General features: G+C 42.9%; 1 protein-coding gene across 1 annotated transcript in view; it reads right to left on the reverse strand.

Moving 5' to 3' along the window:
- Positions 1 to 12,634, reverse strand: part of snd1 (staphylococcal nuclease and tudor domain containing 1) — a 67,934-nt gene that overhangs the window by 18,819 nt on the left and 36,481 nt on the right. Inside the window, 7 exon segments of the mRNA XM_070435740.1 lie at positions 6,751 to 6,753; positions 6,830 to 6,920; positions 7,239 to 7,291; positions 9,173 to 9,277; positions 9,597 to 9,755; positions 10,895 to 10,986; positions 11,899 to 12,059. Coding sequence (XP_070291841.1) covers positions 6,751 to 6,753; positions 6,830 to 6,920; positions 7,239 to 7,291; positions 9,173 to 9,277; positions 9,597 to 9,755; positions 10,895 to 10,986; positions 11,899 to 12,059 — 664 coding nt within the window.

Consider the following 12,634-nt stretch of genomic DNA (forward strand, 5'->3'; position numbering starts at 1 on the left):
TGTTTTAGAGAACGAAGGATGAGGGAAGGATGACTAGTATTTGAACAGGCCCCAATTGCTGAGCTATACATGGGAGACAACCACCCTTGGATACCAGTCAAGCTTGTGTGGGAGGCTATTGGGAATCGGGCTTGTAGCTAAACCAATTTTAGAGAAATCCTGAACACACAAGCACCTCCCTCGAGGCATTCTGAGATGCTCAGTCCCAAAGCTGACTGGGGGGAGAGAAGAGGAGAGGCAGACGTGAGAAATAATACATCTGCAAATAGTTTCACCGTTGGGGACGGAGGGAGAAATTAACCTGCCCACATACACAACACAGAGAGAGAGAGAGAGAGAGAGGCAGAGAGAGACAGAGAGAGGACTCCTAACACCTCAGTCCCATGGTCCCAGTGCGGGGGACTCGAAGCGCTACACTACCCATCTCTCCATTTCCAAAAAATCTAATCTGTTGTACCAACCTACACACTCCTCAACATYGTAACAAGGTTGTTCTCTAGCTCTGGCACCACAAAGGAAAACGTGAGTATCCTTCCTCTCTCCCCAAATAAATAAATCAACGGTTATGTTGAGAAGAGAAGCAGAAAATGGCTGGCCAGCACATTTACACTGGGTTAATTACACTCTCTCGAGAGAAAAATCACAGACAGAAGAGATATGGAGAGAAAGGACAGAGAGAAATACAACAGAAAGAGAGAGATATGGAGAGAAAGGACAAGAGAAATACACAGACAGAGAGAGATATGGAGAGAAAGGACAGAGAGAGATACACAGACGAGAGAGATATGGAGAGAAAGGACAGAGAGAAATACACAGACAGAGAGAGATATGGAGAGAAAGGACAGAGAGAAATACACAGACAGAGAGAGATATGGAGAGAAAGGACAGAGAGAAATACACAGAGAGAGAGATATGGAGAGAAAGGACAGAGAGAAATACACAGACAGAGAGAGATATGGAGAGAAAGGACAGAGAGAAATACACAGAAGAGAGAGATATGGAGAGAAAGGACAGAGAGAAATACAGACAGAGAGAGATATGAGAGAAAGGACAGAGAGAGATACACAGAGAGAGATATGGAGAGAAAGGACAGAGAGAAATACACAGACAGAGAGAGCGCGAGAGAAAGAGCACGCTTTCGACTGTGTGGGTGCCAACAAGAGATATGTCCAGGCTGAGTCACTCTAGGCCAGGGGTCTACAAAAGGTCGATCACCAGCTACTAGTAGCTCGCCAAACAATTCCCAAAGTATATGAAATTATTCATGCGTTACATCACAAACTGTCATAAACAAATCTCAAGTCTCCGACACCGCAAGCTCCAGCTACTATCTAACACAGCACTGACATTATCCCACCCCTGGTTAACCACTTGGCTTAAAGAACCAACATTGTATGTTTCACCTTTATTTAACCAGGTAGGCCAGTTGAGAACAAGTTCTCATTTACAACTGGGACCTGGCCAAAATAAAGCAAAGCAGTGCGACACAAACAAGAGTTACACATGGAATAAACAAGCGTAAGTCAATAACACAATAGGGAAAAATTGTGTCGATATATAGTGTGTGCAAATGGCGTGAGGTTATGCAATAAATAGGCCATAGTAGCGAAGTAATTACCATTTAGCAAATTAACACTGGAGTGATAGATGTGCAAGTAGAAATACTGGTGTGCAAAAGAGCAGAAAAGTAAATAAAAAACAATATGGGGATGAGGTAGGTAGATTGGATGGGCTATTTACAGATGGGCTATGTACAGCTGCAGCGATCGGTTAGCTGCTCAGATCGCTGATGTTTAAAGTTAGTGAGATAATTTTGCAATTCGTTCCAGTGGGTGTTGTTATCGTGACCAGTGAACTGAGATAAGGTGGAGCATTTACCTAGAAAATACTTATAATGACCTGGAGCCAGTGGGTCTGGCGACAAATATGTAGCGAGGGCCAGCGACTAGAGCATACAGGTCGCAGTGGTGGGTGGTATAAGGGGCTTTGGTGACAAAACGGATGGCACTGTGATAGACTGCATCCAGTTTGCTGAGTAGAGTATTGGAGGCTATTTTGTAAATGACATCGCCAAAGTCGAGGATCGGTAGATAGTCAGTTTTAGAGGGTATGTTTGGCGGAGTGAGTGAATGAGGTTTGTTGCGAAATAGTTAGTCTAGATTTAATTTTGGATTGGAGATGTTTAAAATGATGTTTAATATCTGCCAAAGAATTAAGCAATATTGCCTCAATCTGTCTGTCTGGTGCGCGCGTTTGTGTCCATCACTCCGTGTGTGGCAGTTGATGTGACAATTGTTTGGTGGGTTGACACATATACTTTGCAGTTAACATTTAGTTGAGAAGGTTTTGGGGAAAGTATTTATCATGACTAAGTATATCATTTGTATTTATTATTTGCAAACTTCACAATGAAATGATCAGCAGCAGTCATAGCTGCAGGAAGGAGGGGTGCTGAGGGACTGCAGCTCCCCACGGAAAAACATGGAGAAATACTAAATGCTCTATTTCTTCCACAAAGTAGCGCACTGGGCCTTTACTAGCCTGTATTAGTGGACCGATATAGCAGTCTGTAGTGCAGGCAAAACATTTACATCAGCCCCCCCATATTTACCAGGTATATTGACAGAAAATGTGTACAAAGAAAGTAGTGTACTAAGGACACGGAGAAGAGTTGCAGGGGAGAGAAGAAGTGCCTATTGGAAAGCTAGAAGGAAAAAACAGCTCCTTTCTTTTAAGTGGCTCTGCTAGAAAAGGTTGGAGACCCCTGCTCTAAGCATAGACCCTGTGGTAGAGAGGTGCTGCCACCTGGTGGCCACTACTAGCATGACATCTGCAGTGTCCAGGATACATATCAGGACCACTGCATTTCCTTGTCATTCATCTCATTTTAAAAAGACTGCTGGTGATGCAGCAACACACACAATAATGTATAGGCACATAGGTGTGGAAAGAACTGCAGTACTGCATCAAGATGCAGAGAGTAGTCTTTCCAGAGACGTCCTCTCTTGCCTCTAGACATGCAGTAGCTACGTCATCAGGTGTGCAGATAGCCCTACTCTGGCATACACGTGCGAGAAACAAATCACACATCCACCTCCATCACTTTCATTGTTCGGGCAATCAGTGTGAAGGTTGGTCCTAGTCAATAGTAACCTGCATGTAAGCAGCTTATATTGTCCAGTCTTTAACCCAATACTCAGGAATTACCATCCTTTCCTTAAAGATGAACTATCGAATCACTCGCCATTGAAAATATACTAAATGCTCTATTTTTTCACAAAAGTAGCGCACTGGGCCTTTACTAGTCCTGTAATAGTGGACCGATAAAATTCTAATAGTTCGCTTCATTTCTGTTTATTTGACAAAACAAGCAACTATAGTGTAGAGAATCACTGTACCATCTAAACCGCTGTGAAATGTATTTTACATAACACAAAATATTGTATTTCAGCTGATGTACAAAACTGAAAGTAAAAGATGCAAAAACTAACAGGAAGCATAGAAATAGCACACATAGAACTGATCTACCACTTCTTAGACCTGCTTTCAATGAGAATTACAAATCTAGAACTAACATTTCAATGTGAATTTGGTCAGGTCACCCAAAAAGTGACATATTGCAGCTTTAAAGGCATTTACAACACTAGTATGGCCTCTCCATCTACACTGATGTGAGAAAGTGTTTCAAACTATTGACATGCAGCTAGTTGTCCCCTGTCCCTCCGTGATAGTGACAGGCCTCTGATGGAGACAGGTTTTCCACCACATCACTTTCATCCATCACGTCCTCTCTCAGGGCAGCTGGTCACAAGGGAGACAAGAGGAAGAAGAGAGGAGGCAGTTTCAGCCTATTGGGACGTAGCCTACCTACCAGTCCTAGCAGAGACAATGTGAGAGAGAAGGAGAATAGAAGGTGAGAGAGATAGCGAGGTGAGTAAGAAAGAGGGGGTATGAGAGAGTGGGGGGGATGAGTCAGCAGATTTGACTCTGGGGACTGGAGTGGTATTCTACGAAGCGAGCTAGATTTACTCAGGGTTTTCTAAAGATAACCAGCTTCAGTTAGCTTCACATTCTAGGTCAGGCTTCATCCGTACTACGATGGTGGATATTGCTCGTCCACCTGCCACTAACTCTAATAGGCTTGTAACTGCACATGCATATCGCACACAGGAAGTCAAACACCAAACTCTCCATTGAGACAATCCATGGGCGAGTTAGTGGCACATTTTGATTTGTGCCCCAAAAAATATACAACAGAATTCTTGCCAATTCAGCAGGCTATGGTGTGAAATAGGCTTTTTAGAAGTCGTCTTTATGACTTATCGTTAATGTCATCCTTGGTGTGCTTATCAATGTACAACCACCACCCTCCCACGCCTATCAATATTTGTTTTCATTAAGTCATACAAAAGTGTTACATTGCATAAAGTTTAAAATGCATTCTGTCATTACTAAATGTGTAATGTGATATATTTTAAGATTACTATTTTAAAACTAAAAAAAAAAACTACAAATATTTATAAGTCATCTTCCTCAAATTAAGGGGATGATGACTCAATCTTTGCAAGAGAGGGAATCTGACTTCATTGGTCCTTAACTCGCAGCTCAGTCATTTCATTCAGGATAAATGGATTTATCCCCGAGTTAACCTTCCCTGGAGCAGGTTAGTTCTGAAGGATTTGTTGCCATAGAAACATACCTGGTTAAAAGTTGAGTTACTTTTGTATTACTGGTTCTCTCGAGTTGAACTCCGAGTTGACCAAAATTAGCTCGCCAACTCTTCAAATCTGCTTCGTATGATACCCCTCTGGGCTGCTCTCTCTGAACTCTATCCATCCCTTCCCAGAAAAATAATGAGGGACAAAGGGGAGAAGGACTGGGAAGGAGAGTATGACAGGAAAGTTGACAGGCTGCCATGTCATGGGACCAATAGAACAAAGAGAGGTCAGCAAATGAGAATTCAAGGTGCCCAAAACAAACAATCCAATGAGGATGTTAAGTKAGCCCAACTGGCCAATGACAGTTCCGGGAGCTGACAATGTGACAAAACATTGTACCAGTTGACCACCGAACTGAACGATGAAAGTGTCCACAAAACCAACASCTATCTATCCCACCACACCATCTGGGGGTAGTCTACAAAGGCAGTTTGAAAAAGTCAAGTGACATTTTTACAACAAACGCAGCGTCGCCGACGGGGATCGCCTCAAAAAAGGCGACACAATAATTCACTAATCCCTAAACAAATTTGCTAACGTGCTGCTGACTTGAGGCGGTGGGCCTCAGTGTTATTCCGACTACTCCCATTCTGAGAACAGCAGGAGGGGAGGAAGAGATGGGGAACCATGCTGGGAACCGGCACAAGGGCTCATCCCTCTACTGGGGAACTGAACCTGCCTGTCTGCAAAAACAACACACAGGGAAGGAAATACTCAAGTCCACCCCCCCCCCTTCCTCCTTTTCTTTATCACTTCTGTCCATCTACCACGCTATCTGTCACTCCCCTCTACCCCCCCATATCTCTCTCTCCCATTCCTCTCCCTCTCCACCCTTCACTCCTCCCCCATCTCAGCTTCCTTCCCCTGGACTCGGCGAGATCTGAGGGCAGCCGAAGCCAATGCATAAATGTTTGATCCTTTTTTCAGCACTAGAGTCTTCTGACTCAGGGGGAAAACGCACTAACTTAGCTAGTTTTTGTGTGTGTGTGTAGATTTCTTTCGCAAACTCATTCTGTAAGCAGATTGCTGCGACGGCAACACCTTTTACGTAACCAAAGGCTAGCCATGAATATTTCAAGGACTTAAAAGTCCAGCCACAGAAAAAAATCTAAGCAGATCATAAAAGCTACTACTTTTATGGGGAATTAAATCAACTTGCTTTGTGTGTCACCTAAAGAAAATAGATTGTCCGAAGGAAGACCATACCGCAGGCTCAATTCAGAATATAAACAGACAAACTAGGTAAGAGACCTAACTTCTGAATATTGGGAGTACTTAAAGCTAATGTCTGGGATTTTGGAAGCTGTTCAAAATGTAATTTAAATTCCTTTATTCTTAAAGGATTTTGCTGTTTTTGGAATCACAGACTGTAGCTTTAAAGGTAACACTAAAACAATGAGAGAGGCTATAATGTGTCCTCTTATAACAGTAATAAGGCCAAGCTACATTACTGGAGGCTCCATTTGTGTCTCCGTCTTACTTAGTAGGAAGTAATGGACTCTGACAAGGCCAGGTCTGGGATTCATTCAAAGGCAGTTTCCTCTGTGATATTAAGACAATAATCATTTCTCCTGCCGTATACCAATAACATCCAGAACTAATATCCCGTCCCGTGTCTCAGAGCGGAGCTGGAACGTTCTGGGAACTTTGGAGAAACGGCAGGCGATTCTGCAGTCATTTGGCTAGGGAGGGAGTGTTCAAGGTTACTGCTAAAGCGCTTCCTCTTTGTACCTCTGTGCTGGGAGGTTTTTTTTGTTGGGGGGGGGCACATATTTTGTCAGAGCTCTCAAGGACTGGTCCTGCTTTTGGTGCAGTGCTATGACAAAAATATGAAATAAACAGTTGTGGAAATACTGCAGTAAGCACAGCCATGGAGGTATCCAGGGAAACATCCCCTAACAACCAAAGCAAAGTTAGTCTCATGGATTGAACACAGACTGTGTACCATTAAGAAAGCATCTCCGTTTCTCTCTAACGACACTCGGTTCCAAATTCATGAAAGAGAGTGAACAAGGGCAGAGGGGAAGTGGACGACCTTTTGGATTGGAATGCAACCCCAGTCCTAACTCTCCTGAAGCCGTGTAGTATGCAGGCCTGCAGGGTCTTCTTACCTTGGCCACAAACTGCCTGTCCTTCTGGTCCATGTTGGCTGTGGGGGCTACGTAGTCCTTCCAGATACGCACTTTACGTTCTTTAGCAGATCTAATAAACAAAAGGATGACTCAGTTAGAAGGGGGGATATGTCAACAAAAAGGGAGGAAACAAACAGAAGAGGAATCATCAATGAAGAAGTGACGACCTTGGGTGAATGGTGAAGTGAAAAGCAGGAGATSTGTTCAAAAGAAAAATGAARGTGGAGAAAACATCCTTTCATACAATTCTCAGTAAATATCAAAACATCCTTTCATGTACTGAACAAAATATAAATGCAACAATTTCAAYGATTTTACTGAGTTGTAGTTCATATGAAGGAAATCAGTCAATTGAAAAATTCATTAGGCCTTAATCTATGGATTTCACRACTGGGCAGGGGCGCAGCCATGGGTGGGCCTGGGAGGGCATAGGCCCATCCACTGGAGAACCTCACTAAAAGGGCTTTATTACAGACAGAAATACTCCTCAGTAGGTGAAGAAGCCAGATGTGGAGATCCTGGGCTGGCGTGTTTACACGTGGTCTGCAGTTGCGAGGCCGGTTGGACGTACCGCCAAATTCTCAAAACGACGTTGGAGGTGGCTTATGGTAGAGAAATTAGCATTCAATTCTCTGGCAACAGCTCTGGTGGACATTCCTGCAGTCACCATGGAAATTGAACTCTCCCTCAAAACTTGAAAAGTCTGTGGCATTGTGTTGTGTGACAAAACTGGACATTTTAGAGTGACCTTTTGACCCCAGCACAAGGTGCACCTGTGTAATGATCCTGATGTTTAATCAGCTTCTTGATATGCCACACCTGTCAGGTGGATGGATTATCTTGGCAAAGGAGAAAGGCTCACTAACAGGGATGTAAATACATTTGTGCACAACATTTTAGAGAAAAGCTTTGTGCTCATGAAACATGGGACCAACACTTTACATACATGTGCGTTTATATTTTTGTTCAGTATATATAATTCCCGATAAATTAATACAAATACACGTTATATGATTCTTAGTAAAAAAAATATAAAGGCAATAGGCCAACATAAAAAAAATAAGCACTTCCCATCTGATATAAAATATTTTCATGCGTTTCAATACAGAATATGAAATCCATGCTAAAACGACTAAAAGACTAACGATAATGACATGCAAAGACAGCTCAATTGATATTCTGAGAGTGAAAGTTCCACATCTCCAGCTGTGCTGGATTCAGACCAACTACAATACTGATTTATGTCTGGTCAATTACTTCTCAATTTCCTGCCTCCCTCGGGGGACTCACTGATCTGTACGTACGTAACTTACGTATATTTTCAGAGTTTTTTTCTGGATCAAAAAGAGCCTCATGTGGTGGGTGTAGCAGGGGGCATGGCAGTTGAGAAAAAGGCTGGTTTTAAAGCTATTCCTACAATTCTCTCACTTTGCATGGCTAATGCTGTGTTCTTTTGCTCAAACATAATAAAATCAACAATGCTAAATTCATTGTTTTTGCAATTTTCCCTGACTATCTAACCATAATTTTGGTGATTGTTAGTTCTCAATAAAGATATACACACACAAAAGTTTGGGGTCACTTAGAAACTACTTGTTTTTGCAAGAAAAGCACATTTTGTCCATTAAAATAACATCAAATTGATCAGAAATACAAGTAATGTTGTAAAGACTAAACACCAAAGTCAACAGTGAAGAGGTGACTCCGGAATGCTGGCCTTCTAGGAGAGTTGCAAAGAAAAAGCCATTCTCAGACTGGCCAATAAAAATAAAGATTAAGATGGGCAAAAGAACACAGACACTGGACAGAGGAACTCTGTCTAGAAGGCCAGCATCCGGAACACAGGAGTGATGGTTGCTTGATAATGGACCTCTGTGCGCCTATGTAGATATTCCATAAAAAAAATTGCCGTTTCAAGCTACAAAAGTATCTACAACATTAACAATGTCTCACACTGTATTTCTGATCAATTTGATGTTATTTTATTGGACAAAAACCACACCATTTCTAAGTGACCCCAAACAGTTGGTTGTGTGTGTGGTGTATATATTTTACAATGCAAGCCTTTTTCCGGTGAGCATGCCATTGTGTCCTCCAATCCAACCTTTGTCAGATCACTGACAAAGTTCTGTCAGTCTCACTTCGAGTTAGAAAGAAATGACTCATTTCTAAAGTATTCACACAGCCACATGCCCTAATTGATTGGTTAATGAAACGGTTGAGGATAATGATGGTTGTGGTCACATCACAGATTGACCGTGTGTGTGACATATGTTGGGTAGTGGTTTTGGTTGGGGAAGGGAAGGGAGGAGAGGGACTGACTTTTCTCCGGCCGGAGTTTCTCTGCCCCTGGGTGTAGACGGCCATGGACCAGTCCACACAGCGGGCGAACCCTTCCTTCAGCAGCAGCTCTGTGATGTTCCCGTTCTGGAGATGAAACAACAAGGACAGAACATAGAATAGAGTACAATACTTTATATGATAGACTATTATAGAGTTGACTACTATTGAGGAAAAAAGATAACAGTAAGTTCGACAGAAAGAGATACATTGCCTGCTCTCACACACATTCACAGAGAACCTCATACAATGTGAGGTTTTCAGTACAGTTAAGTGCAACAACCTCAGACTTCGCAACGTTCAAAATTATCCTTCCTTGCCCTGGCTTACAGCGACAGTCCGAGCTACCAGCCGTTGCGTTAGTACAATGCTCAGGGGTTATAGGTGAGGGGTCAGTCAGTCTCACCGGGTGGAGGACGGTACCCAGGATGACCTGGTTGGGGCAGCTCTCCAGGATGATCTGCACGTCCCTCTGGAGCAGACGCGACTCCGTGAAGAACTTGGCCTCGGCAGCGAAGGGCTCTGGCGACTCTGTGCCGTCCGCCTCGCGCTTGAACGTCGGACACTGGAGAGAGGATATATAGAATGTAATTGCCATTTAGTAGACCCTTATCCAAAGCAACTTCTAGTACAGGGAGTGCATTTATTTGCGTATGTGACCACAGCGGAGGTGGAACCCACACCCTGGCATTACTCTGATCAACTGAGCTACACAGGACCAAGAGGGAGATACAGAAAATAGAGTAAATATCGGGAAACTAGAGACACATTCATGACATATAGACCTTCTAGTACATACAAAACTAGATATGGGAGACAGAGCTGGGAGATTGGGCATAAAACACCAAGCAGACAGAAGAACAGCTTCAAACAGCTGTAACATCTTAAGTGTGAGAAGGGAAAGACTGGTTATCTGCAGTGGGCCGTTGGTAAAGACTGAGTCATAGAAAAAGATGGATGGACAAATAGGGAAGTAACAAAGAAAAATCCCAACATCACTTCCATCTCACATACTTATGAGTCAGGAAGTGATAAACGTAGTACGATTAGTTAACCCCTGCAGAAACATATAGGGATATGTACCCAGTTGGAAAAAAAACCCAATTGTCATACTTGAGTAAAAGTAAAGATACCTTAATAGAAAATGACTCAAGTAAAATACTACAGAGTAAAGTCTAAAAGTATTTGGTTTCAATATACTTTACAATCAAAAGTAAAATGTAATTTCTAAAATATACTTAAGTATCAAAAGTAAAATTATAAATAATTTCAAAATTGCTTATATAAAGCAAACCACTCGGCACCATTCTCTTTTTATTTACAGATAGCGAGGGGCACACTCCAACACTCAGACATACTTTACAAACAAAGCAAGTGTTTAGTCAGTCCGCCAGATTAGACGCTGTAGGGATGACCTTGATAAATGTGTGAATTAGACATTTTCCTGTCCTGCTAAGTATTCAAAATGTAATGAGTACTTTTGGGTGTCAGGGAAAATGTATGGAGTAAAAAGTACATATTTTCTTTAGGAATGTAGTGAAGTAAAAGTAGCTACTTTAAGTAGTACTTTCAAGTATTTTACACTACTGGATATTCGCTAATCAAATCAGAAGGAATATATGCTATAGTCTATAAAAGGATATAAAAGTTGACCATACACAGAACACAATATCCTATGGTCATAGTACGGTCAAAGAGACTGACCTTGACCCCAGAGAGCATGACCGTGACCAGGTAGTAGTCGGGCAGGAGCAGGGCACGGACCACGCTACCGTCGCGCACGTGCTCAATGACGGCTGAGGAGGAGAGACGAGGGTCAGAAATAAACTATTCATACATTCAACTGAAACTTTTAATACGATGAAACCATCTGTTTACACAAGGGGAAACATTCTACTATGACCTCATCATTCAGTTTTATAGGTTCTACCATCTTTAGAGTAAAGCAGACTCAGTTCTACACAGAGCCGGTGCTACAGTAGATTCATAGAATTAGAATACATTTAATAGAATCTCTATGGATTCAGTTCTATACTGTATTATGCCTTAAAAGTCAGTAGTCAAATGTATCCATCTACAGGATGACCTTCACCTCATTCCTCTACTCTATGGAGGGTGTAACAGTGCATGTTGTTGATTACATACTGCTCTGGTGGGTTACAGAATGATGTCTTCTGTCACTCTTCTTCTGTTGTCACCCTGACCTCCAAAACTGACACTTTTGGTGTGAAAGCCAGCTACATTTGAGCTGTAAATCGTGTTTTGGGTGATTGGGGGCTGAATGAACGGGGTCTGATGAGGTGATCCCATATTCCAGACGAGAAATTAGTATTCCGATTCCGGGACCCCGGAACTCAATGGAGGGAACATTTAAAGGATTCGGCTGGATTGCTACTGCCCATTTAAAACACGAGGAGCGGTCTCGCTGAATGGTAAAAAACTTCCACACCATTTCTCCACTCAATTAAAGGGAGTGGCCGTTAGCTGCGGTGGCGGCGGACAGAACAGAGAAAAACGCATTAGAGGGGTGAAAGTCACATAATGAGCCCACGAGGTGCCATCTAGGGAGCCATTACATGCCAGATATAGATATGAAGGCATCGGAGGGGGTAAACTCGAGCCAAAATGGTGGATTATGCAGCTGTGTTGTGTGCACACAGGGGCTTCTAAAAAGGAATGAGGAGGTGTATGAGTGTGTGTCGCCCTACCATTGACAGGTTTCTGGTGCATGGAGTCAACGAAGTTGCGGGGGTTCTCGATTATGTACTTGAGGTCGCGTACGGTGTTGGTGCCGCCGCCCTCCGTCCACATGCCCTTCTTGGAGGCCTTGGCCTGGTCCTCCAGGTCACACAGTCTAGCCTGATCTGGACTACACACACCAAGACAAGAAGTGGTTAGTACACACTACACCACAGGCTGGGGTTTCAAACTATAGTAAAGTAGCTGGAACAGATCTAAGAGACAATGGAAATTGTTATTTTGCTGACACAGCGCCCAGTCCCAGCACAGTGCCTTGTTAGGGCTCAGTAGGTGAACACTCTAACCTCCTATTACTGGTCCACTTCTCTATATCATCAGCTTGGCCTTAGGGGGTAACTGCCAGCCTCTCAGGGTGTGCTAGTCCTGGAACTGCATGGCCACTAGTTAGTAGTTCTAGCTGCACTGACAGTTCTACTACCCGCCCTCAGGCTAACGGATGAGACTGGCTAGGTGGACATACAACGCAGTTCTGCTATGTTGTGCTTTTTAAATCCTTTCAGATAAATTAGGGTCAAAAAGAGCAATGGTTCCCAAATGTATGGTTATGCTTTCATGAGAAACACCAATTCAATAATGCAGTGTTTCTAGAGCCTCAAATGAGCATTTAGCTGTGACACGAGGGCCAGTGGCCACGAATACTTGGGGAAACGCAATGGTTGATCAACCAAAACATAAGGGAGATTC

This window comes from Salvelinus sp. IW2-2015, linkage group LG28 (genome assembly GCF_002910315.2).
Source record: "Salvelinus sp. IW2-2015 linkage group LG28, ASM291031v2, whole genome shotgun sequence".
Lineage (NCBI taxonomy): Eukaryota > Metazoa > Chordata > Actinopteri > Salmoniformes > Salmonidae > Salvelinus > Salvelinus sp. IW2-2015.